This window comes from Chaetodon auriga, chromosome 11, assembly GCF_051107435.1.
Source record: "Chaetodon auriga isolate fChaAug3 chromosome 11, fChaAug3.hap1, whole genome shotgun sequence".
Lineage (NCBI taxonomy): Eukaryota > Metazoa > Chordata > Actinopteri > Chaetodontiformes > Chaetodontidae > Chaetodon > Chaetodon auriga.
In genome coordinates this window covers 3,556,224-3,580,997 of record NC_135084.1, presented here as the reverse complement: position 1 = coordinate 3,580,997, position 24,774 = coordinate 3,556,224, and the positions used below count along the sequence as shown (strand labels likewise).

The 24,774-nt window shown below is 39.2% G+C and overlaps 2 protein-coding genes across 2 annotated transcripts in view; both read left to right on the top strand.

Annotated features, from left to right (window-relative positions):
- Window positions 1-3,123, top strand: part of atp6v1ba (ATPase, H+ transporting, lysosomal, V1 subunit B, member a) — a 39,018-nt gene extending 35,895 nt beyond the window's left edge. Inside the window, exon 14 of the mRNA XM_076742832.1 lies at window positions 1,791-3,123. Within this exon, the coding sequence (XP_076598947.1) occupies window positions 1,791-1,933 (143 nt within the window). The 3' untranslated portion in view covers window positions 1,934-3,123. The remainder of the gene's footprint in view (window positions 1-1,790) is intronic.
- A 970-nt stretch (window positions 3,124-4,093) lies between these two features.
- Window positions 4,094-24,774, top strand: part of shtn1 (shootin 1) — a 32,766-nt gene continuing 12,085 nt past the window's right edge. The window contains 5 exon segments of the mRNA XM_076743351.1: window positions 4,094-4,148; window positions 4,553-4,660; window positions 6,458-6,510; window positions 9,649-9,709; window positions 17,277-17,371. Of these exon segments, the coding sequence (XP_076599466.1) occupies window positions 4,094-4,148; window positions 4,553-4,660; window positions 6,458-6,510; window positions 9,649-9,709; window positions 17,277-17,371 (372 nt within the window).

Genomic DNA, 24,774 nt, shown 5'->3' with positions numbered 1-24,774 from the left:
GTGCTCCTCTTTCTCAGCATGTCCTTTATTGTTCTCTCCTCATGTATGTGTCTCATGGTGTTACACCCAACAGATCCTCACAGAGCTACATCTACTCCACCCACACCAACAACTGAGCATTATCACCTACATCTGTGGTTACTTGGCATGTCCTCACTCTTCTGTGGATACATTTGCTCCGTCTCATAATGATGCTTCACATTGCTGCTTTTGATTAATCCACCCTTTTGGAATATGAGACATGCTGGATTAGAACTGGCTGCCGGAAGAATGGGTGGACTATATTGGCATATTGATCTTTAAAATGTCAGTTTTCTTCATCTACTCGTATTTTGGAGGAAACCATCAGGTCATCTCTCTTTGTCTACGCATGGTAAACAACCAATTTCATTGGTTCAGTTGACCGACTCCGTTACTCTATTATTATTATGTATTATTATTATTAGCTTTGACCGCAGTCTGTAGCCACGTCAGAGCAAAAACAAAAGAAAACTATGAAGATTACTACTTACTCATAGGTCCGCATAGAACCATCACTTGGTCTGGGTCAGGACTGTGGCAGGTGAAAACAGTAAAAAACCAAATATAATCAGGCAAAATAGAATGATATGAGAATTAAAACTCTTGATGAAATGAAATGAAATGAAATACAAATGGACAAAAGCAATAGAACAGAAATACAGTTAGTGCCATCACATGTAAGCTCGGATAACCATGTTCTCACTCCAGCTGATTGTGTACACGAGCTGACCCATGATATTGACCCAAAAAAAGCAAATGTTTGTTTTCCAAAATGTTTAAGTTGTTCATTAAGTTAAAAAAATCAAAATAGACTACAAAATGAATTAATTTCGTGCTTTCTCTGTACAAGATCTATCAGTCCATGTTTAATAGTTGTTGGAATATTTCAGTTTGGACTGAACAGGTGGATTGAACAACGGACCAACAGAGCATGGATAACATGTTGTTAGCATGCCTAACAACTTAAATAACATTCAGTTTGCTGCTTTAATCCTGTCATTCTGAACTGGACCTGCTGGCTAAGATTTTATGTAATGTCCCCTTCATATATTTCTTCTTGTATTGCAATGAAGTCATAGATATTTAGATGCATCTATGCAAAGATTCCATGTCCTGTTACACTGAGCATCACATTCAGTCTTCAGGTTCAGTTCTGTGTCTTCCACCTGATGTTGGTAGTTACAAGTGAGTTACTGCTTGTCAGATGCTAACCTGACCATGACAAATGAAAAGAAAATGAAATCTTAAAATCTTAAATTGTATCCTTTTGATGAGTCGATGACATCATGTTGCAAACAGTTGGAGAGCTCGCTCTCATCACAATAAAAGCTCTTGGTTTGTTGGCCTTGAAAGGCAAACAGAATTGACTGTACTGTATGTCTTGGGCTTTCTCAGTATTTGCAAGTAGCAATACAAGTGGGATCACTTAATCATCCCATTTTTCTATTTTTGATGACTCACCAAACCTAAAGGAAAAAAAATGCCCATGATTAGAGCCAAGAATAAAGTGAATGTGAATGGCTTATCAGGTGGACAGAACCGTTTTATGTGATAATATGTCAGTGTTGTGTACAAAACAATTGGTCAAAATTTCAATTACTGCAGCTCCAACACTGCAATTATGGGAATCGTTTTCCTTACAGTCCATTTTCAAGAAGATTGTAGCTTGGTGTGTACAGTGGAGAATGTGTATGAATGAGACAGCCCCTGTTGGATGTGTGTCTTTGGATACTAACCAGCAGTGTTGGTGGTCCCTCTGTCTCCCTCAGGCCCGTACGACAACAGGACAGTGTATGAAACTCTGGACATCGGCTGGCAGCTGCTACGAATCTTCCCCAAGGAGATGCTCAAGAGGATTCCTCAGAGCACCCTGGCTGAATTTTACCCAAGGGAGTCTGCTGCCCGTCACTGAGGCACACTAAGGGATGCTCTGGTTCTAGCCCCGCTCACCTTTCTACCCACCATCCTCCTCTTCTTGTCTTCCTTTCCCTCATCTCAGCCTACAGCCCTGCCCTTGGAGGGGCTCGGAGACCAGTGCTGTCGAGCCTTCACCCATCTCAAACTTCACCTCCTCCTTCTCCACTGTTCTTATTTCCACCAGTCCATCTTCTTCTCATTAATCAGCTCACCCCAACACCACCCCCATTTCCCTACCCCAAATGAGAACAGGGCAATAATAACCCCTTCTGTAGATGTACTGTAGTGTATCCGTGTCCAGAAGTTGTGTATGGAAAGTGTCTGTTGTTGTAATGTCTACCCTTGATTGCAAAAACGTGAACATATCCTTGAAATTATAGATCAGTCCTTATTTATTGGGGTGTTACTGCTGGGTATCCCTCTTGTTTTTATAACTAAATGCTATGTAATGTCCATTTCTCACTAAAAGCAAGAGGTTTCCAACTGAAGAAAGATGTGTGTGCGTGTGTATATATATATATATAAAAAAATCTATAGGGGGGTTATCAAAATAACAAAGTCCCTGAAATACAGTACCTGTGCATCCAGTAGCAGTAGGTGAAGCTCATTAAGTTGGGTTTTTATTGAGACTGGCAGAAAGGTTGATTCAGCCTGTCATTTTCTAAACTACAAAGTACCCTTTGAATGAATGTTTGCTGAACAACACAAAGTCAGCTCCACAAACTGAACATCACCATTCACCTGAGGGTGATTTCATAGTTGTTTCTCTTATCCACTGCCCAGTTATTGTTTAATGATAGGTACCTGCCGTATTTCTTTCATGCCGGTGACCTAAAGTTGGCCATCAGGCAAGTCTTCTGATGTCAGCATTCTCAAGATGATGAGGAAAGCATCCCGAGTGAACAGAGGAACGCGGGACACGAGCAGAGCTTAGAGGTTTACGGTGTGTCGTCCCCAGTAGTTTCACTCTTTCTTCCCTCTTGCTTCTTCTACCTACTCTGGAAACTATACAGTGGATGTTTACATTATTTGTGTTTTGCTGTTTGATTTGTGTTGCGAAAAATGAGTGTAGAAGAGTATATTAAACATTCCCATCTGTCTGCAGAAACTAATTCTCTGTTGTGAAACTATAATGGTTTTGTGTGTTTGTGTCCACAAATAAATTAAGTATACCGTTGTCTCATCTTTAAACGCTTGTCATTCATCACGTGTTCCCTTAGAATGTCTACATTCATGTGATAGCAGCTGAATACATGTGTAGATATTCAGAGAGTGTCAGGGCAGGTGTTTTCTGTTCCACTGTTCCACATAATCTGGTGATAAATGTTGGAATTGCAGAAAAGGTGCCACCTGAAAAAATGGCCTCAGCCACACTAAGCAGCTCAGAAAATCTGATATGAAATGTTGCGTGTTATTCCCTAAAATGTTTGTCACTGAACGCTGAAGTTTCAGAAAAAGGTCACTGGTGTTGAAGGAGCAGCTGTCACATTGTCTCAGGGGTGTTTTAGGGCACAGTTTTGTGAGGTGACAGTAAACGCATGTCCAACTTTTGGAACTCGATCCACCCTTGCCGTGGCTGTACAGAAACATAATGCTCGACAGACACCATTATCAGCTTGGGTTGTCTGCCAGCTGTACTTTGTAGAACAAAAAGCTGAGGTTCAGATGTCCACTTAGTCAGCTAACTTCTCTGAGCTTTCACTCACAGCTCGCAGTCTTCATTCAGTGACAGGAAGTGGCTCACCTGCCACTGAAATCTTTTCAAAGCTTGGAAGACAATTGTTAAGATTAGATTTGTTTTAAACAGTGTTTGAATAATGAAGCTTTACTTTATCTTTGTATATTCTTTATTTCCTCCTCCAAAATAAAAGTCAACTTCACTTCCAGAAGAAATACACACAACTATCTAAATGCAGTGTCAAATGGAGGCTTTACACTCAGTTTCTGAGTATACTGAAATCTGCTGTAGTAACTGTATGTATTCTTTTGTGTACTCTTGGAAAAGCAGCAGGATGTCTCGTGAATGCTGTCTGTGTGCCTTTTATTTGGAGTTCACTGTATGCGTGGAGGGTAGTTCGCGCGCGAGAGAATCTACCTGACAGGTGTGTCGCGAGGAGGCACTTCCTGTTGAACTTCGGCTCAAGATTTTCTCGCTATGGCTGCAGAGGAGCTGGATAAAATTCAAGTCATCTCAGACCTGTCAAGCCAAGGTACGTCAGTGTGCTGTGAGCCGTCGGCCGTGTGAAGGTGCTGGTGGGAGTTTTGTCCGCGTGACCGCTGACAGCTCTGCTGTCTGACGGTCCTCTGCTCCCGGGCTGAGAGCCATGAGCGCGATGTAGACATTAAGAATCCAGGAGTATTTTAGCGCCAGTTACTAGCTGGTAAAACTAGCCCACACCGCTCGAGCAGCATTCACTGTGAAAGACTGAAAGACAATTTGATGAAAAACGACACACAGGTGTTTGTAAAGCCTGTTGGAGGATAACAGTCTCCGTCCTGAGGGTCCTGAACTGTATGTTGGACAGAACTTTGGTCACACTTTGACACTCAGGCCTAATTATGTCTAACTTATGGTTGATGTTCACTAACCTCAGCTCAATTCGCTCGTTCCCAGCTCGTAGGGTTTTAGTTTTCCTGGCCAAAGTCCGTGTCCGGCATGAGGACATGGCTTTGACTCCTTATCCTCAGGGCCGGTTAAACTTCCACAGGGCCAGAGGGCAGAGTGAGCTGCCGGCCCCCTCACCCCCCTTTCTGTCCCACGCTGTGGTCTGCTCTGTGGTAACTTGACTAAACACAAAATAATTTAATGTAAGATAAAGACGGCTTTAAAACTAGATGAGCTGGGCTGTCATTAATAAGTCAAACCCTCCTGAAGGCCCGTCCTCATGTCAGTGGATATCATGCTGTAAGTTGGTCGTGCATATTACTGTTTTATGCCCAGCTGGTAATCCAGCCCTGTGTATACCACAGAACGACAGTGACAAGCCTTCAGGACACACTGCAGAGCAATGCCTGTTAAGATATCACTGCATAGCCTTAATGGCCCATATTAATACAGTATAGTGGCTTAAGGCTCGTTACATTTCATGTCTTGCATGTAGTTTTTCTATTAGAAATTCTTTTAGAAAGAAGTACAGTTGCTGCCGCTCGGCTGATCTGACGTGTGGATGAAATTCTGATGTAAATATGTATTTTGGTAAAGCTTTCAAGTTGTTAATGTGTCCCTTATTTCATAACAAGCAAAGTATACAAAGACAGATAATGAACTCAAAAAAGTGCACGAACAATCTGAGCTCCCACTCAGCAGCTGATTGTCTGATGGCAGAAGCGAAGAAAATGTAAAGAGGTAAATAAAGAACTTGTCAGCCATTATTTTTGATGTACTTTGCAGAAGCCTGCCACTTCACTAGAGTACTGCTGGTCAACCTACTGTACTACTACTGTGTTTAGATGTGGCAAAATGTGAGTCAGTATGAACTACAGACACCAATTTGAGTTTGCCTTGCACAATCTTTAAGATAATGCAAGTGTTGCATTCAAAGTCACTTGGCTCCTTGTTGCTGGAGCGATATATTATCAGATTAGCTGTGAAGTAACTGCAGCATTTTTGTGAAATATGATGGTTAATCTACTTTTTTTTTAGCATATATACAATAACATAGTAGTATATGATGTTGTGGTTTAATAGAACTGCTGTATATTTCCTATCCTCGCAGTGGGTTTGGGAAAAAGGTTAGTCAGTTTCTCCCTCTTCTCATCTGTCTGACAAGCATACTGTATATCCCAGAACACCAGACTGTTCCTTCACAAAGCCCCTGATTCACAACTTACCTCACTGCAAGAAAAGAGCATCCTTAGTCAGTTTCCTGTTCTGTAATTCCTGAACGTCACAAGGAGCAAGTGGAGGCTGAATTTGGTAACCGATTAGCGTGTGTTGTTCCATGGGAAAAATAACTTGTACATTATGACTGTTCAACATCACCCCCTTGTGAATTTGACTTCTCTTAGCAGTGTGTGTTTGTGTTGGATGCAGCATTAGGCACCTAAAGGGTCCATATTTACTAAGGCAACTACAGCATAACTATACAACCCATGTTATAGTAGAAAGCAGGTGAAGCCTTCTTTATTTCTCTGTAAGGGACAGTCATAGTCATTATTTGACTTCTACATGGTTATCGTACAAAAAAAGTATTTTCTATGCTTTGGTCTCCTAGCTGTACTTAACAAAGCTTATTTTGGCTTGCAGATTATCTGTTAATCCATATTTATTATAGGCAGTTCCCCTTACTATTGTAGTTACGCCCAAGGCAAATATTCAGACAGAGTGTTGCTATATTCAACATAGTCAGGTGGCGCAGGACATAAGCTGCACCAGTCACTGAATGAGAAGTTATCACATGCTGGAGAAGTTCCCACTTTTTTTAAACGGGATGATGTGAACTCTGTGTTCTTCATTGACATTTCCTTCATTGTGATTAACTGATGAAAATGGCTTACTGGCATCCTTTGCTTCCTACAGCTCTGCAGGAGTACGAGGGTCTGCAGAGGAAACATGAGACAGCAACCATGGAGGTACGTGTTGATGTTTGGCAGGGTTACACACACATGTTGTATGCCTGGCTCTGTTTTGACCATCTCAATAGGAATCATGTCATTTAGTGTAATTACAGTAGCAGCAGTGATACTGATAGTTGTATGTTGTGGAAGCAGCAGCACTTTAGGGTCAATACAGTAAACGTAGTAGTTGTCCCAGAGGGTGAAGTAGCTGTATTGATTGAAGGAGCAGCAGAGTCAGCAGAAGCAGAAATAATTCTAATAGCAATAGTAGCAGCTTACTGTTAGCCATGACAATTTGTCTAGGTACTGTTTGAGTAAGAGACTGTCTACAAGAAAAATAACAGCATTTGCCTGTAACTAAGGTGGAAGGAGTGTGACATCGTTACTTCAGTGCAGGAACGAGGTTGGGATGGATAGGTCGACGTGCTGACTTTGACACTGGGGCCCCCTGTTTGTTTCTCCTACCAATAGTTGATTTGGTTTCCTTTAACCATGACCAAGATCTGTCCTTGAACTAAACACTCTGTTTTCGTCCTAAACCTAACCAAATCCTGACCATAGCAGCATTTAAGGCGAAACAGTGAAAAGGTTACAAAAAAGTAAGACTTTAATACTTGTCAGGTACTTAACTGGTACCGGCATCAGAAGCTCATATTAGGTGACCCCAGTTAGGGCGAAGTGCCAAAACTGACTACTTTAGAGCCCTGACTGAAATGAGTCCCAGCATTAAATGTCTGGTCACATTTATACTTTCTTTTCTTACTCTTTCATTAAATATTTTTTAGACTGTAACTGAATTTAGTGCATTTCTATTGTTAAATAGGTTGTAGAATAATAAGTTCATATTCTACATTCATGACTAACCATGTTTAATGTAAGCAGTCCTTATATCAAGCAAGGGAATATTTCAGCCAAATACATATATATTATGTCCCATGGGTTAAAAGTTGACCATGTGAGGATGGTTGGACATATTGATCCAATCTGGCAGCTTCACCTGGTTCACCAAGCTCACTTCTCTCACCTCATGTCTGGACTGTATGTTAGCTGTTGTTGCACATAGCACTGGTGCTACAGGTTGAAAGTTTTTTAGCACTGGCCATAAAATTGTACCACCAGTATAAAATGTCTGTTACCATCTCTAAAATCAACTACAAGTAGTGCAGTTAATCACTTAAACAGGTGTGTGACTGGAAATGGACACTGATGTTGCATACAGGGCACCACCCAAACCTAAACCAGAAATGTTTTCTGACTAACATTTTCTGTATTTGCCTGTAGTGGGAAATTGCAGGAACGTAACGCCTCTTTCCATACAAAAATCCATGTATTACACTTCAAATGAGCAGCACAGATCTCAGTTAATTCTTATCATACATAAAAAATCAATGAAATTAAATTCCACTGCTGATACACTGAATATACTGGATAAGTTTTGGATGATTAGATTAGCAAAATATGAAGATGTCTAAATGTAATTAAAAACAGAATTATGAAGCCTGACAGAAATATACTTAATCTTTTATCTTTAGTGTTTGTTATAATTGTGCCTTTTATATTTGATTAAGTCTTCATTTATGTCCCAAAGTAAAAACCAAATTATATCATGGTAGTCAGCTTTCATGCAGGAAAGCTGGCAATATAGAGGAAGTTAACTGAAGTTAATCTCAAATATTATATTACAGAAGTAAGACTGTTACTATCTACATAAGATAAAGCGTTTTGGAATGAAAACATGCATGCTTAATTTCAGCAAGTATCCTGTATCATAAATAAATATCTGGGATTTGAAACAAAACAAAACTGAATTGGTCGAAAATTCAGCAAGTTATAATGATTTTTATTGTGCACAGACGTCCTGCCTGCCTTCACAGGCTTAGTACATGTATTAGGAGGTGCAGCTTAAATGTATGAATGTGGCAGCCGTTCCATAGGAAATCTGGGAATTGTTGTTGGATGTTTGGACTGTACACAGCCGGCGATGTGATTTTCAAAACTTTGTGTCTTACCTTATGCAATGTTCGAAGCCTTTTGCTGTTACGGTGACGAATGATGTAACGTGTTTACAATCAGCTTTGCAGTTTTATCGTATCCAGCATAATAACGATAACAAACCACCGCACACAGACACATACACACACAGGACTTCCATCATAATCAGTGCCGGCTGACCACGGCCAGCGGGTTCTCTGGCATCCACTCGGGTATAATGCATAATGGCACACTGTTAAACAGACCCAGGAGGACAGTAATAGAACGGGGCCTGACCCAGACTCAACCGATCAAACAAAGTGTAGGTCCAAACCTGTATGGGTCTTGGGTTTATGAACAACTGTAAAGTGACAGTGTGAGCCCACATTTTCCTCATATGCCATGGGCCTGTTACTTTGACAGCATTGCCTGTTCATCTTAGAGATGTCTCTATGTAAATAACCATAATTCATTTGTTTGTTCATTCATGCAGCATATAAACAGTTGTTGTTGTGTATGAAAAATGTAGCACTTTCTGTGACTTCCAATTTCCAATCACCACCCCCTTCCTTAGATCACACCCAAACTTTGCCTTCATTTATATCAACTACACACCTGCTCATGATGACAGACACACACGCACACACACACAGACTCACCAGGTGAAACAGTACCAGGCATGCTGTAGAGGCCCATAATAATGGCAATTTGCATATATGTTCATGGGTATTAAAGGGTATTATTAAATTTAAACACACAAATGATTTGACATGACAGAAATGTTTGCACTGCTCTCCAGACTGGTTTTAATCTTAATGTGACTGCAGCCAAATAGAGCTGCACAGCGCTAAACGTGTGCTGATTGTTTTTAGACAGTTTAATTTCAGATACATGTTCAAATGGGCTTTTTAAAATGTATTAGAAATTGAACAGAGTTTTCTTCTTTCTCTTAAAATAATATTTGGAAGCACCAGGGTCACTTTTTGGTGTCAGTAATTATATTTCCTCACCTGCCCATCAGCTCTACCTGTGGTTTATCTTTCAATACCTTTTAACACATTTTCCTTACATTAAGACATGCAGTCTCTGCATTGTGTTGTTACACAGGCAAACAGGTTTGAAGCTGATTGAAACAACAATGAGCCTGTGTTAAAGCATCTCTCTCTGTGTCTCTTACATCAGTGCAAGAGGCTGGAGGAGGAGAGAGACGAGGCCATCAAGAAGCTCAATGAGTTCCAGCAAGGTAAGTTTATGTTTCCTGAGTCAGTACATGGCCAGAAGGTGAGATTAAGGCAGACATATTTTCATTTTACAAGCAAGCTTTAATTCATGGATGTATCTGTATAATTTGATACAATATGGCAGCGTCAGTGGCCAACCACACTGCAACAAAAAATCCCATGCAGCCCTGAAATCCTCTCCATAGACTGCCATTCTAAAGGTTATATCTACAGTATAAAACATCATCTCAATGTCAAGTCTATGAGACCAACATGGACACAGGCATGGATAAAGACAAGATTGCACATGTACTGTGGGCACTGTGTATATTGTGTGCTGCACACTGTGGATGCTGTGTAGAATATAAAAAGAATAAACTTTTTTTTTTTGCTTAATGTGAACGGTAAACAGCTTTCATTGGGAACCATCTTGGAACACAGTGTCCAGTTCTCACAATACATACACTCAACCAAGAGCCACAGAGCTACAGTTTTTGGCAGATTTGCTAAGCATCAAAATTGAGTGACTAAGAGTGTGTTCAAGATACAGTAGAGGTGATAATCAAAATGTCAGTAGCCATGATTTCATACGTGGAGGACCATTGCATTCACTAATCTACCTATTTGTGTCTTAATAGCCTTAGACGGTGACTAACTATCTCACTGTCGTATCCGTAAGACGGCTCATCCTTATTTATACATCAGATGCCTTTGTATCACAATTGTGGCACTGAAAACCTTTAACAAATTCCTTAAAGAAAACTCAGTGGCCAATATCTTAAAACCAAAATTGCAAAGTAAATAAAACAGCGGAGCAGTTTATTTAATACATATTTTCCCACATATTATTGTTTAAAGGGGCAAGGTCAGTTAGCCACAGGGAGTACTACTCCATCTGAAAACAGTTACAGAATGTTTCCTGGGATCTGTCACTTTACTTCCATGTGTATTTGGGTTTAATGTATTTACATTTAATTGTATTTCCGCATCTTACTTTCTTGAAACATATGCAACAGCTGCGTGTCTGTCGGTGGAACACACTGATAGCTTATTGTCATTTCTTAACATATTCAGTCAGTATGGCAAAATGCATCTACCCTCAGATCGAGCGAGTGCAAGCTATTTGGGAGTTTTGCTTTTTCATTTTGAGCAATCACTGATTTTATTATAATATCTAACATTGCTTGTTTATTAGACTCGGACCAGCAGCCTCTGAACACTAACAGAATATGGAATCAGGGTTTCCTTTATCTGATCATCACCACCTTTAAACGGAAAAATAAACATCATTCAAAAATCAAAAAATCAACATGTTTAAAGCTGTCCTGTCATAATGTCTGATGAAAATAATTCTCTAGTTAGATATGCTAGAATAGTAGAAAGATGAACCAAGACGGTTTTGATGAACTTTTGAATAATGTGTGCTTTACAAGTTTGGTGGCTTTCGCAAGAGCGATATAGCAGCTGTTTATGGTTAACTCTTTAACAAAACGGTATCTCTGTGGGGAACCTTTCCATAATGTTGTGAGACACGTAGAATAACAATCTTAGCCTGACAGTCGCACAAACACTTTAATTTTTTTTTTTTTACATTGACGGAGCACAAATGCCCGGAGGATTACATTGTAGCCTATTTCATGGTTGCGGGTTGCAGCTCAATGCTGGACCATTTTCAAAAATTGTTTTCCTCAGACACTTGGACAGAAAAACATGGGAAAATGGGATCCATAAACACAAATAATATTTGACCGGAATTTCTCCCATTGTCCAGGACATTGAAATCTTCCAGGACATGCTCACCGGCACCAATTTATTCACTGTGGAATCCATCACACCTTAATAGAATGAATTTGAATGCCAAATTACTTGGTTTAACACATTTTTATTGTTCATAGAATGAAGGATTGTCAAATATCACTTCATGAGGCTGTTCTCAACACACAGATCACAGGCAATGAACGTGGCATTTCATATTTCTCGCAGCTATAGCAGTTTTCAAGCAGCAGTTGGGGACCCATAGGTTTATACATATTTGTTCTTGATGCATTTAGTATTGCTTGAAATGTAATGAAATGAAGTTTGCGGGATTCCCAGGGTGGGAATTCATTTCTTAACAAGACTTTTATCATTTGCAGGAATTGCAAGACTCCCAAATGGCACAGGTAGCTGCTGGAAATTTATATAATGCTTAGTTGTTCATAATATGACAGCCACCAGGAGTTCTTCCACCCTTGCTTTTTCCCTGCCCTCTATTTGAGATCTGACAGCCATTACTCAAGACCTTTTTTGAGACTTCTTTTATTTGACTACTGTTTTTTATTTGAGGACATATGCTAGGTTAAAACCTAGTATATGGGCTGTGTATGGTCAATGTGCTCCCAAGGTCGCAATTGAGGGCTGTCTGCAACTCGCTGTAAAGCTTTGTTTATGGTTGCATGATGACATCACCTTTGGCATTCACAGCGCTGCAGTGGTGTTAGTGTGTTGAGCACATAGGCTCGGCAAGACGTCGCATGGTCACGCTCCAAGGACTGTTTGTGCCTATTCATTTAGAAAGAGCAACAGCTAATGGGGAAACTCAAACATTCAACCAACCAATAACAGAACTCCATCACTCAGTCAATGGTGTCACTTCAACAGACTCTATTTTGTGTCAAACCATGTCAAAAACTGATTGTTACTCTAGTATTTTTTACCTTGATTAAATGTTCCTCTGAAATAAAATGTAATGAGCACAAACACATACAAACAATGTCTGTTCTGCTGCTACTTTATTAATGGTATTGTTTTCCTCTGCCAATCAATGATACTTATCAATCATTTTTATGGCGACATTTTTTTAATTTATATCCTAAAATTCTAATCAAATGGCAAGAAAACATTGATAGACAAAAATAAAAAATGATATTAGGAAATTTAGGAACATACAGTACATTCAGAAAGCGATGTATCATTCTGCCTACCAATACCTATACGATCTAATTTATGACAACATATGCATTGATAAGAGAACATGTGTTCAGTTGTAATAAACATATGTTGTTTTCAAAATGATCACAGCAATACAAATATATGAACCAGTACACAGATAATGGCACTGGAATAGCACTGTCGCTGCTCCAGCATTTATCACAAATCTGTTTCCAAACACTACAAATATGTTTCAAATGTTTTGGCCCACCATTCAATTTTCCAAAATGATTTTCCTTATGGATTGAATGCTTTGCTATGACCACTTTAGTGAAGACAGAATTTGAAATAGGGCACCACATGTCAAAAGATAGAGCAAATAGTTTGTCTTTGTAACGGTGACAGTTGTGTGGATTTTCATCTGAATAAATCTGGCCTGTGCTCATGTATTCAGCGATTCTCCAGCCAAAACACATATTGTGTTTGACTTCCGCGTTAATAGAGGCTGCCTCACTGTGCCAAGCAGCTGCATATTAGGACCTATTTCGTGATTTCATAGCTCTTAGAAAATTGCTCCTATTCACAACGAAACGGCTGGGGATGGGGCGTCAGGGTTGGGTTGGGGGGGGGGTGCTGGGGGGGTAGTGGGAGGACGGGAGAAAAAGCCCCCAACACACAATCATGCCTTTTCAATTGCCGATGGCAAGGTTGATGACAACATGACCATTGTGTTATAATGATAACACCACAAAGGCATCTGCCCCCCTCATCAAGGCTTCACAGCGGCTGCAGATACAATTTAATTCACTGCTCCGTTGGCGGCGCTGATACCATTATGCAGCACGTCGGCACAGGGGTAATCACTGTCTTTCCTGAGAGGAGGATGAAAAAAGACAGGCACAAAAAAGAGAGGAGAAAAAAGATGGAGTGATGATGATGGGGAGGCCGAAACTTACAATTAAGACTGCCAATTCTGATGTGTCAGAACCCCCCGTTGACTCGTGCTCATACACTTTCAACACTTCCACCGCTGTTTATTTACCATGGCTACCAGTAATTATAATTAACATGTCATTTAGTTCAAGGCGTCCTTTCGTAGGTTGCTGAGTGTGGCCACGGCATTATGGAGACAGACAGAGAGGAACGGAGAAGAGGCCGAGGATGAAAACTGGCAGCTAAATGCTATTGAATGACTGATGTGGAGGGTGCCAGAGGAGCGCGGATATTGCCCGCCGCTGGCGTTCATCAAGGTCTTAATTAGGTGTCACTAGGGGAAGGAATTGCACACAGCAATGGCACTAATACTTAATTTCTTCGTCGCTCAACCACAATGTTTAATTAGATAAGTGGTGGGGAATTCTTGTGTAGGGTGTTTTGTGATTTGGAATTTGACTATCTACAACTACCTAATATTTTTCATATCAACAGCGGGTTAAATGACTGTGTGTAATGTGAAAAGTGTCACTCGTAATGAGTCCACAGAGAATCATCTCCAACTTTGCAATTCACCTCAGATCTATGAAACTTTTTAGCCTATTTTATTTCATTGTTCTGGCTTTTCACTCATAAACTTTGTTTTCATCATCCTGATTCCTGGCAGCAGCAGGCAGCTGTTTGTAGTGCTGATAAACACACTGCACACTACCTGTCAGGACCAAACAGCAGCCAAACAAAGCGTACACCTAGCTGGTGAACATAGTGGAGCATTTAGCAGCTAAAGAGCCAGATATTTTTCTCAGGAGTTGGTGAAGGCCAAAAATGGAACAAAGAGGACAGTGAATATTTGATTTTCATTCATCCAGTCATGTGATTCCAAATGGATGATAATGTTGCTCTGTGTCTGTCAAATGTATAAGCAGTCACTTGTTTGCTAAAGGCCCTGGTATACTTGAAAGGTTCATGGAGGTGGAGAATGGACAGCAGCTAGCAAAACAGTTTCAGTTCAAAGTATACTTAATCTCTTGTTTTTTGCAGTTTTTGACATGATCACATGATCTTCTGGGGATTTCTCAGTTGTCTTGGAACTGTCGATGTACCATTATTTGGAGCACTTTGATAGCGCCATCTGCTAATGAAAGCATTGTGACATGGTCAAAAGCTTCATAATAAATGAGAAAGTGGTCCTTAAAATAAGATTGTTTTATCAAAAGAAGTAAGATTAAAGATTAGACTAGGTTGAACTTTCAGGATTCTGTTTCTGCGTATTGAACAAACATGTTCTTTTTTTAGAAATATACAGTTGTAGATGTAAATTTAGTTTCTATATCTGCTTGATTAAAACATCCTTCAGTGTTTTATGAAATAGAAATACTGTCTTCATCATCATGTGCCTTTGTAGTGCAACCCTTTTGTTGCTGTTGTTGCTAGTTTAGCAAAGAATTAAGATTGGAAGGCAAATGTTTCTGCTCAGCCTGGGAGAGTACAACAGCGCAAAAAAGCCCACATGCACTCCAAACTATTATTCATAGTCATACTGTAAAGTTGCTTCCTGCATGTATTCAGTCTATGCTCAATGCACATTGGTTCTGCATGGTGAAAATGAAAAGGTAGGGAAACTTATCTGAATTAAAGACACATTGTTAATGAGTTCACTTCCTTTTGAATTGATGTCATAATTATGCACATAGGTCACTCACCATTGTGGCTACTCAGATAGCAGACACAATAACAAGGAGAAACATACTTCAGTGTCAAGTGTTACGGCACTCTTATCTCAGTTAATTGCAAAATGAAATGAGAAGTCACAGGTATGCTCCCACTCATTTAAAAAATCCTAATCATGTTCTTTGTTTCCTTAAAGGCATTTTGATCAGGTTGAATGGCCATGAGTTGACTTTTTAAGTTTGTATTGACATGAATGTAGTCATTCAGTAGAATTTTAAATGCTGCTTTTCATATTTTATTAACATTGTCAACTCAATGAAGGCTACTGACTAGTGGGCTTCTTTGCTAAAGGGCACAAATTGTAAGAAGAACATGTATCATTTCCTTGTCTGTGTCAGTCCGTGAGTCTGTTGCTTTGTCAGTTGTCGGCAGTAACGGTCACAAGAATGCTGTTGAGTTGTGTTAGAGTTGTAAGATGCAGGGTTTCTGTCAGTCAGGATGTCTTGGCCTCTGCTGCTGCTTCTATTTTGGCTGTTCTTTTTAAGATCTTCCTCCAGTACCACCTTTATGAATGTGTAATACTGAATCACAGGAGTACATACAAGCCCAAGAAATACAGCAGTATATCCACTTGCCATGACTAAACAGCACTGCCCACTGCAGCTTGAAAAGACCATACGTAACAGGCTAATTATGGTAATGTCAAGATAAAGTTTCATAAACATTAATATGCAGACAGAGGAGTTTCAGTTGGTTTATGGTGTTTTGATTGGCCAAATGTGAAACAGATGTAATGGGTCTTAACAAGGTGACATTTGTTAGCGAGTCAGGCTTCTATTTTCAATGTTCAGTACATTTCTGCTGCCTTGTTTTTTCTTAAATAACATGGTTAGAAACATTGACTTTGTCCCTATTGGTAGTGGAATGCAAGCGTGAGCATATTTACTATTAAGTATTGTACTTCAGTACAGTTTTGAGGTATTTGTACTTCACTTGAGTATTTCCATTTTATGCTGTTTTATACTTCTGCACTACATTTTAGAGGGCATTATTTCACTTTTTACTCCTCTACATTTATTTGATAGATATATTTAGTTCTTAATGCATCCAGATTTACATACACAACCTATGATGAGCTTTAAAAATTCTGTGTTGCTGTAGAATCATTTACCCAGCAGTATATCAAGTGGTCAAAATAAGCTCCAGCTCATCCTATTAACAACAATAAATTCTGACTTATTGCAAGAATATAAGTGGTTAAATAACTAAATGTATAATAATGAAACATGCACAGGTACTTTTTTTGGGAACACTTTGTATTTTTACTTGAATGGAGGACTTTTATTTCCTCTTGCCTATGGATTGTGGGTGTTGTTGCTGTACAGATTGTAAATTCCTTTGAATGTGTTGAATGAATTGTTATTGTGGCCAAAGCATATTACTATATTACTATATACAATGCTTTTACTCCTGAATACTTCTTCCATTACTGGCCCGTATAAACTGTACAATAGCAGTGATTATAGAGTCATTTTACATCATACTTTGCAAGTTTTGTTTCAAAGAATCTCGCTTTTTAAAAACAGTACTACAACACTAATGATGTCTCTGTGTGTAACTCTGTCCCCTCAGAATTATGTTTGTGTGCTACTAATTTGCAGCGGCAAATACCATTTGAAAGAAATATGATGGTGCCCAGATTATGTTTTTCTGAACATAAAGACAGAACATTTCTAACATATTTACAGAAAGTTTAGACTGAAGAGATCTGAAAAATGTTGACTCAAGGTGTATTTGATTTGTAATTCCTGCAATACCCAGTCATGGAAACTAAAGCAGCATTAATGTTTTTTAGTTAGGGATAAAAATGTCTCGCAGTGAGATCTTGGGCCATTATTTTGGATTGACAACCAAAGTTTTTACTACACTCTCATGATTGTCAGCTATCGTCTAGGACATCCCAAAATGCCACAATAAATAGGGACTTTAACACATTCAGTGCTTCTCACTATATTACAAAATAGAGGTGACGTTGTTTATCATTTTCTTTGTTTTTAATTGTATTTTTTTTCTTAGTTTCCGAGAGGGTCATTGAAGAGGTCAGTGCCATTCAGGAGAACCTGGAGATCGAGAGGACATGTAGAGAAAGTGCTGAAGCCCTGGCCTCCAAGGTACACTTCATTTTTAAACAAATAGTGTCAACAGTACTGCTCAAAGACAATGAACCAGCAGGCTATCATACCATCTGTATTATTTTTACTGTATGTTACTGACACTGCAGGGCAGGAATTATACCGAGGCTAAACGGACAGTGTCGTGGATACCCTGTGGTGTGTCTGTCATGGCCCTTCTACCACACAACCACTTTGGCATGTCCTGTTTTGAACGGTTCAGTCCTTAAAAGAAAACTGCAAATTTCCTCATTTGAAACTACATGTGATGCAGGAAATAAACAAACTTGTGTGTCTCCATCATCACGCTGGAGAAGATTTCTCCCACTGTGGAAACATTAACAGTTAACCCACAAGTTAACAGGTAACGTTATGTGATAAGCACGAGCAGCTGAACACTGGCCAGTGTAAATATTAATACACGTGTGCTTTAAAGTTTCAAAGAATATTGCTGCTTGGTGTTAGTTAACTACGAACACACAGAGTTTATTAACTGCTGTGAGATGTGATTTACCACTGAGTTGTATACGGCATTCAGTAATATTGAATTTCCAGTGATGTTGGTGGGTATGTGTACTGCATTAAAACCTGTTAAGGACACAGTGAACTCACTCTTGACATGTTCAGGGGACGCACTCATTTTTTCCCTGATGCTACACAGTGAATGAACAGTGTTAGGAGTCTGTGTTTCATTCGGTGTGTATCTGATCCACCAATCAGCATCGATTTTAGTGACAAATGTTCGTTTTTTAAACGGTTTTCCTCTCATTTCCTTAATCATCTCCAACTAAGCACAATTAACCAACAAAGGCTGGTACAGAGTTGATCCAACAAAATCCCAAATCTGTAAGGTTTGAATGGAAGTACAGTTGATTATTCTGGATTATATTGATGCCGAACTGACAAGAAGACTGTCAACATATGAAGCCTTTTATCTCATGTTTCTAGAGTAACGTGTTTCTGCAGACGTGTCAGGAATTGTTAATATGTCACGTTTCTCAAAGGGAGTTTGGTGGAATATTTTCCCCGATCAGCACAGGGAGCTTCAGTTTAATTCAAATACTGCTGAATAATTTGAACGTTTTGTCACCACCACAGAAACACATGGTAACTGCTAAAGTATGATACGGTTGTCTCATACTTATTTACTGTGGTTAGTTATTGGTTTGATTAACAGTTTACAGTCTAATACTGTGTGTTTGTATTGATTAATGATGGTGGCTGAGCAGGCTAATTATCAGCTAATTGTACTCAGTATCCTTATTGGCATTTTTCCTTTTTTTAGCTTCCCTTTTCTAAGTAACATTATATCATACTAATATTTCTCTGTATATTAAGACTTCCTGTTTCTGTCAGCTGCTGTGTGTCTGCAGTGTATCTAAAGACTTGTATGCCCTCAGACCCAAATGTTAATAGTTGTTTTAAGTGTTGAAACTTGTTCAGATGAATCTTGATCACCCTTAGCCCATTTATAGACTTTCTTTTGTCATTAAAATATAAAAATGACAAGTCACACCAGTTGTCAAAGCCAAACATTCAGGTTACAGTTTTAATGAACTCAGTGACACCTGATTGTTGATTGGATACTGTTTTGTCTTCATAATATGTAATTATCACATTACAACTGGTTTTGGCCATGATGCCCCATTACATTGTATTTTTCAAAGGCCAAGTGGTGTTGCCCTAAAAATGACCTAATTCCAGGCCTACGTTGTCTAAAAAGCTGGTATTTAAGTTGTAAATAAAGTTCCAAAAAAAAAGGACCAAGAAAATTGTATCATATATTGATTAAAACAAAAGAGGAATACTGTCATCAAAATAGTGGGATCTGTTGATTTAGGACACGTTTGACTAAATACTGTAAATACCATAGTATCAAATCAGCTATTTAAGATTTCTCTTTGGTCAGTGTATTTCAGTAACTGGCACTTTGACACATTCAATCTGTATGTTGCAATCAAAAGCACTCTGTGGTCCTCCAGTTCTGCTGCTGTCCCCATATCTTAGTGTCTAAAATTGCATTGAATTCTTTTGATTCAGAGCACACGTTTTTGGAGTCCTTGCTAAAATGCGAGTTGTGATTGAGAGTGGGGGAGCCTGGCACATAGTGATTTTGCAGCCCACTGGTGTTGAGCTTATCACTGTAATCATTTCTCATTCAATTTCTGGACAAAAGCCCTCACGCTCCACCTGGTTGGACCAGATTTTGGGCAGTGGGAGGCTGAGGGAGAATTATGGTGAAGGTCGACTTTTAGGCTTTTTTTCTTGCCGTTTCTTGGCCTTCAGTCTTCCTCTTTCCTTTGGGTTGTTTTTCATCCTCATCGTACAGGGTTGACAAGTAAGATTTTTACTCCCTCAAATGACCATCAGGTATCTAGGTATCTATGTTGACTGGGTTGTTGATCAATACTATTTGCTTGAAGATTCTTTGGTTGGCTGTTGAGATTTCTGGCTTTGAAAAACTTCATCTTTTGCTCTCGAGACACTACCTATACCTGCTACTCATCTTCTGACTTTGCCTGCTATTCGTTGCTGCAATTCATTTTACATTTTGTCAAGGTTAAGAGGCTTAATCTTTAAACTAAGAAATAACAAGTGACAGTACTGTTCTTCTTATTATTATTCCAGTATTCAGCATGATGATATATTGCATCTGTTCAAGAGGTTTCTGTTGAATCACTGCTCTAACTCTATAGTTTATTATCAGCATTGAAGAAATGTGCCCTCTTTTTTTTTTAGTATCATTTGCAGGCTACTGTAACATAAGGGGTGTCATTGAATGGTGACTATAAGCCATTAATATGGCCTCATAATGATGGGCTCCAGTGTAAGATTTTTTTATAGGCAGGACTCACGTCAAGATATGCGTACGATCAGGCAAATGCATACAGATGTTGAAATGTCTAGGTAAGGCTTTATCGTTGTTGATTGTCTTTGGTGTGTATCTCTGTGGTGTGAAGCAGTGTGTGAGGATACAGGATTTTAGGACAATACAGTTTTATTGTTCTATTCACCGAAATTCGTTTGATTCCTTACTGGATTACTTGATAACTTCATTGTGATTGTGAGGCTCTATGGCTGCCACGAACAACAAGTTTAATGATAGCAATATTATAAGAGGCTATACCAGCAGCTAATAGCTTATCTTTACAGCTTGAGGACGGAATAGAGCAAAACACATGCAACACTTAAAATACAACATTATTTCTTACAAACTTCCTTGAGTTATAAAAAAAAATGATCACAGGTTGGCACAGCAGCCATTCTGAAACTTCAGCCTGCCTGAATGGCCTCCTGACCTACTAGTCGACAGGCAGTTCAGTCAGTTTAGCCCAAATTATGCACACTGATAATGTCGGTGGAAATGTGTTTTGTGGAATTCAATTGTGAACCATCTGATGTATATGAGCTTTAGAAATTCTTCAAAAACACCATATTAGTACCATGTTTATGGAGGTGCTAGTGTAGACAAAGACAAACCAAACAGAAAGCAACAATGTTGTGCCCTGCTCTGTCAAAGCATAAATCAGACTCTGCAAATCACTGTTAACCTTTAACCTTTAGGAGAGAGAAGGTGGCCTCAAGTTGACAGAGGTGTGACAAGCATTGTCTCTCATATTTTTAGCAGTTCAAATTCCTCTATTCTCAGTGAAAATGAGAGTCAGCGCCTCCTTCCTGAGAAAACATTGACTGCTGAGCATTGCCTGGTGTTCCTTTATCAGGCACAAGCTCAAGATCCATCTGTCAGTATAATGTCTGAAGAATTTACGTGCAATTACATGAACTTACTAAATATAATACAAACCTCTGACCTCTAATTTTGACTCCTTTTCAAATATACAGTAATTGTCCTGTGGATAATTCATGACTCCAGAGCCCTCACCTCCTGTCCCACTCCCCGACATGTGTGTAAAACAAGGTTTTTAATACAGACAAGTCCAGAAAACAGAGTGAATGGTCCAGATATGAAGCAGATGTTCATCTATCTGACCAGTCTTGTACATGCTGCATTTATGGCCAAATGAGCTTTTGTGACCATTGTTCCAAAATAAATGTTCTAAAAATGAACATAAACAGATCTTCTTTAAAAACAGAAAAAAGCATTAATGAACGCACCGAAGGATTCACAAATATGTTTTGAATAAATGGAGTTGCAATCCAAGGATTTAAAAGTATTCATAGTTTTCATCAGAAACATTCTTGGATGTTGTTGTGTTTATGTACAAACTTATGTACAAACCTGCATTGCTTGTCAGGTGTGAGTTGCACATGGCTCATTCTATTCCAACCAGTCACTTAAGTGTAGATTTGAGGGTCATTTAATGTGATCACATAACATTACATCCATATACACAATATGCAATATCATACACCATCGTACACATTTAGAGATGCAAGATGGTGGCAGCAGAGATGTGTCTCACAAGCCCGAATGTGACATCTACTGTATGCATTTATGTGGTTACATCTACCAGCTGGTTGGCCTCAACATGGAGGCTGGTAGCTGCTACGTGATAACACATATGAATGTTTGCCAGGTTAGTTAGCTAATGCAATTACTATTTGGCAGATGCTTTTAAGCAATGTACATATGAACACTGATGGCACAGCATCAGGGGCAGTTTTGGGGATCAGTATCTTGCCCAAGGATACTTTGGCATGTGGACTGCCAAGGCCAGGGATCGAACCACCAACCTCCTGATTGGCCTCCTCCTGAGCTACAACTGCCCCAATAGTAATAATAGATGATCCTAGGTTGGCTATCAGCATTATACAGATAACTTGTCAGTTAACACTAGTGTTAAATGCCACATCACTAACTTAGCAGGCGTTCATAATTCAAACATATTTAATGATGCACGACACAAGACGTATCAGACTCCTGGCAGCTGTTTGACGTTTGTTCTCTTTTTTGTTCTAATTCATAATTGCAGAGTGCGCAGATGTCACGCTACTGTGATCACATTAAATGATCTCCTCACATCTACACTTACAGGGTTTGGCTGAAACAGAGGGGGACATCTGATTAGCTGCACATAATTCCCCGTTTAAAGAAATTCATTTGTGAATCAAGCCACGTCAAGGGATTCTCAAAAAGCTTCCCGACGAATGCAGCGAAATTCACACCTGACAAGCAGTGTGTCAGCGCAGGTTCAACAGTCTGTGTATGAACATAACAACATCCATTTTTGACGAAAAATGCACATACTTCTAAACACGTGTTTTTGTTGATTTCTGATATGTTTATTTAAAGTAAGAAATGTGTGTATGTGCAGCAGCAATTCATTTGTGAACTTTTTTGTTTCATATGTGGATTTGTTTTATGTTTCTATACAACAATGAATATTTTTGAGTGAATCGAAAAATATATATGTATGGCGAAATACATTTGTGAATCTTTCTGTGGGCATTCATTAATATAGAGACATGTCTGACTGCTTGGACTTACAGAGCTGACCAAATGTGCCACACATTTTCACTGTAGTACTTTCTTTGTCATTGTCTTTATGGATGCACATGTGCAGGTTTGGGAATTTCAGGGTGTGCAAAGTGAATATTTAGCAACTGATGACAGAATCAAATGTGATGAATTGCCGTTGCCTTGAAATGTGGGAGAGATGATTTTGTGTCACATTTCTTTTCTTACTGACTCAGTGCAAGAATTGGTTTCAGAAAAGATAATGTATCAGGCGACTGTCCACTGAACAGGGCAGGCTAAGAGGCCGCAATAAACTAGCCCACTGCAGGTCTGACAGCAGGAATTAATCTATTTGTTCTTAAGAATATACCGACTAAAAGCTTGCGCCGTGGCAGTCTAAGTGACTACTCTCTGTCAGGCTTTATTTGATGTCTTTTGCTTCTGCTCACAGCTTCCTTCCTCCTCTTCTTCCTTGATATAAAACAATGCCCATAACTCGACACTCCCTGAGCCTGCCTTGCTAATATAGCAGCGTGTATGAGCACTCACTGTGGGGAGCCGACAGACAGATAGTTCTTAATAAGCCATTTCCGAGAATATATCCATACATCAACTATTCACTTACCTCAGCTGAAAGCCAGCACATCTCTTCACAATTAATCCATAAGTACTTTGAATAGAATAAGGTTGGGATAAGTGACATTACCTTTTTGAATGGTGTTGACCTTTCAATAGTATTTCAGCAGTATTGTAAAGTCACAATTCCTACGCTCTGAGGGTGTTAACATCAGCTTATTACTCATTTACATTTAAATCGAGCCCAAAATACGTGAGGAGGTGTTCCCAGAGGAGAACCGACAAATTGAACTCTTTATTAATTTCCTTGTACCTCATGATGGTAATTTTGCATACCTAATATTTACAAGGCCACTTTGAAAGAAGCTCAAGTTCAGAGCAATTCCTTAACTCCTCTGCATTTTGCGGAGGGTGTGAGCGGCTGACGAGTCCAGCCAGAAAATGGTTTGGATGCTTAATGTTTTTGTGTTGATATATGATCAAAAGTAAGATGAAGGGGCCGTGACTTTGTAATGGTGACCCCCAGAGAGTGCTGGCCCGATGCCATGTCAGCTTTGATTTATCTCAGTCTGTAATTTGTACATTTACATGTAAAATGTACATTTCTCATGAATTGTAGATTATTATCAAAAGAATGTGATTCCATGTTATGTATTATTGATTGCATTTCAGAAACAAGATGCTGCATCATCAAAGGATGGAATTGGTGCAATCTGCTCCCACCAGGATGCCATTAATAAATGTTTCTTTTATGGCTCGCCTTTTCCATTTCTCTTCTTTTTCCTCCTCTTCAGGCACTTTTCTTCCTTTGGATGACATCAAGAAACATTTGTAATTGGCATCCATCTCCTTCCCATACGCTTCATTCATGTTTTACTTAGTAATGGTCTACTTAATTGACACATGTGACCATCCTGATGATTGAACTTTTAGAAATGGATTGGCTATTGTGGCAGTTTAGTATGCATGCTTCATGTAGAACTTCAAAGAAAAATGCCATATAAGAATATGTGTTAGAAGTGATAATCACACAACATGATGCACAAAAATGCAAGATGCAAATACATGTCGCGTCAGAAAACTGTGATTACATCTAAAAGGAGAGATATTCACTGCCTATTTCTTTGTCTGCTTGTGCTCCTCTAATGATGTCTGTTTTTTCACACCTTATCATTGCTTTTGCATGCGTCCTGCCATTATGACTGATTGCAGGGCCAGAGAAAAGAGGAAATCAACAACATCTCATCTGCCCTGGCTGGTGCTCTGCTACCTTATTTCTTTGCCTGTTTCCCCACTATCTTAATACAAAGCATGCTTGTCACTCTATGCAGATTTGAAAAATGAAGGCGCTTTAGATGCAGGCACTGTCACTTTGTTGGATTCATGTCATGTTTTAGGGAATACATGC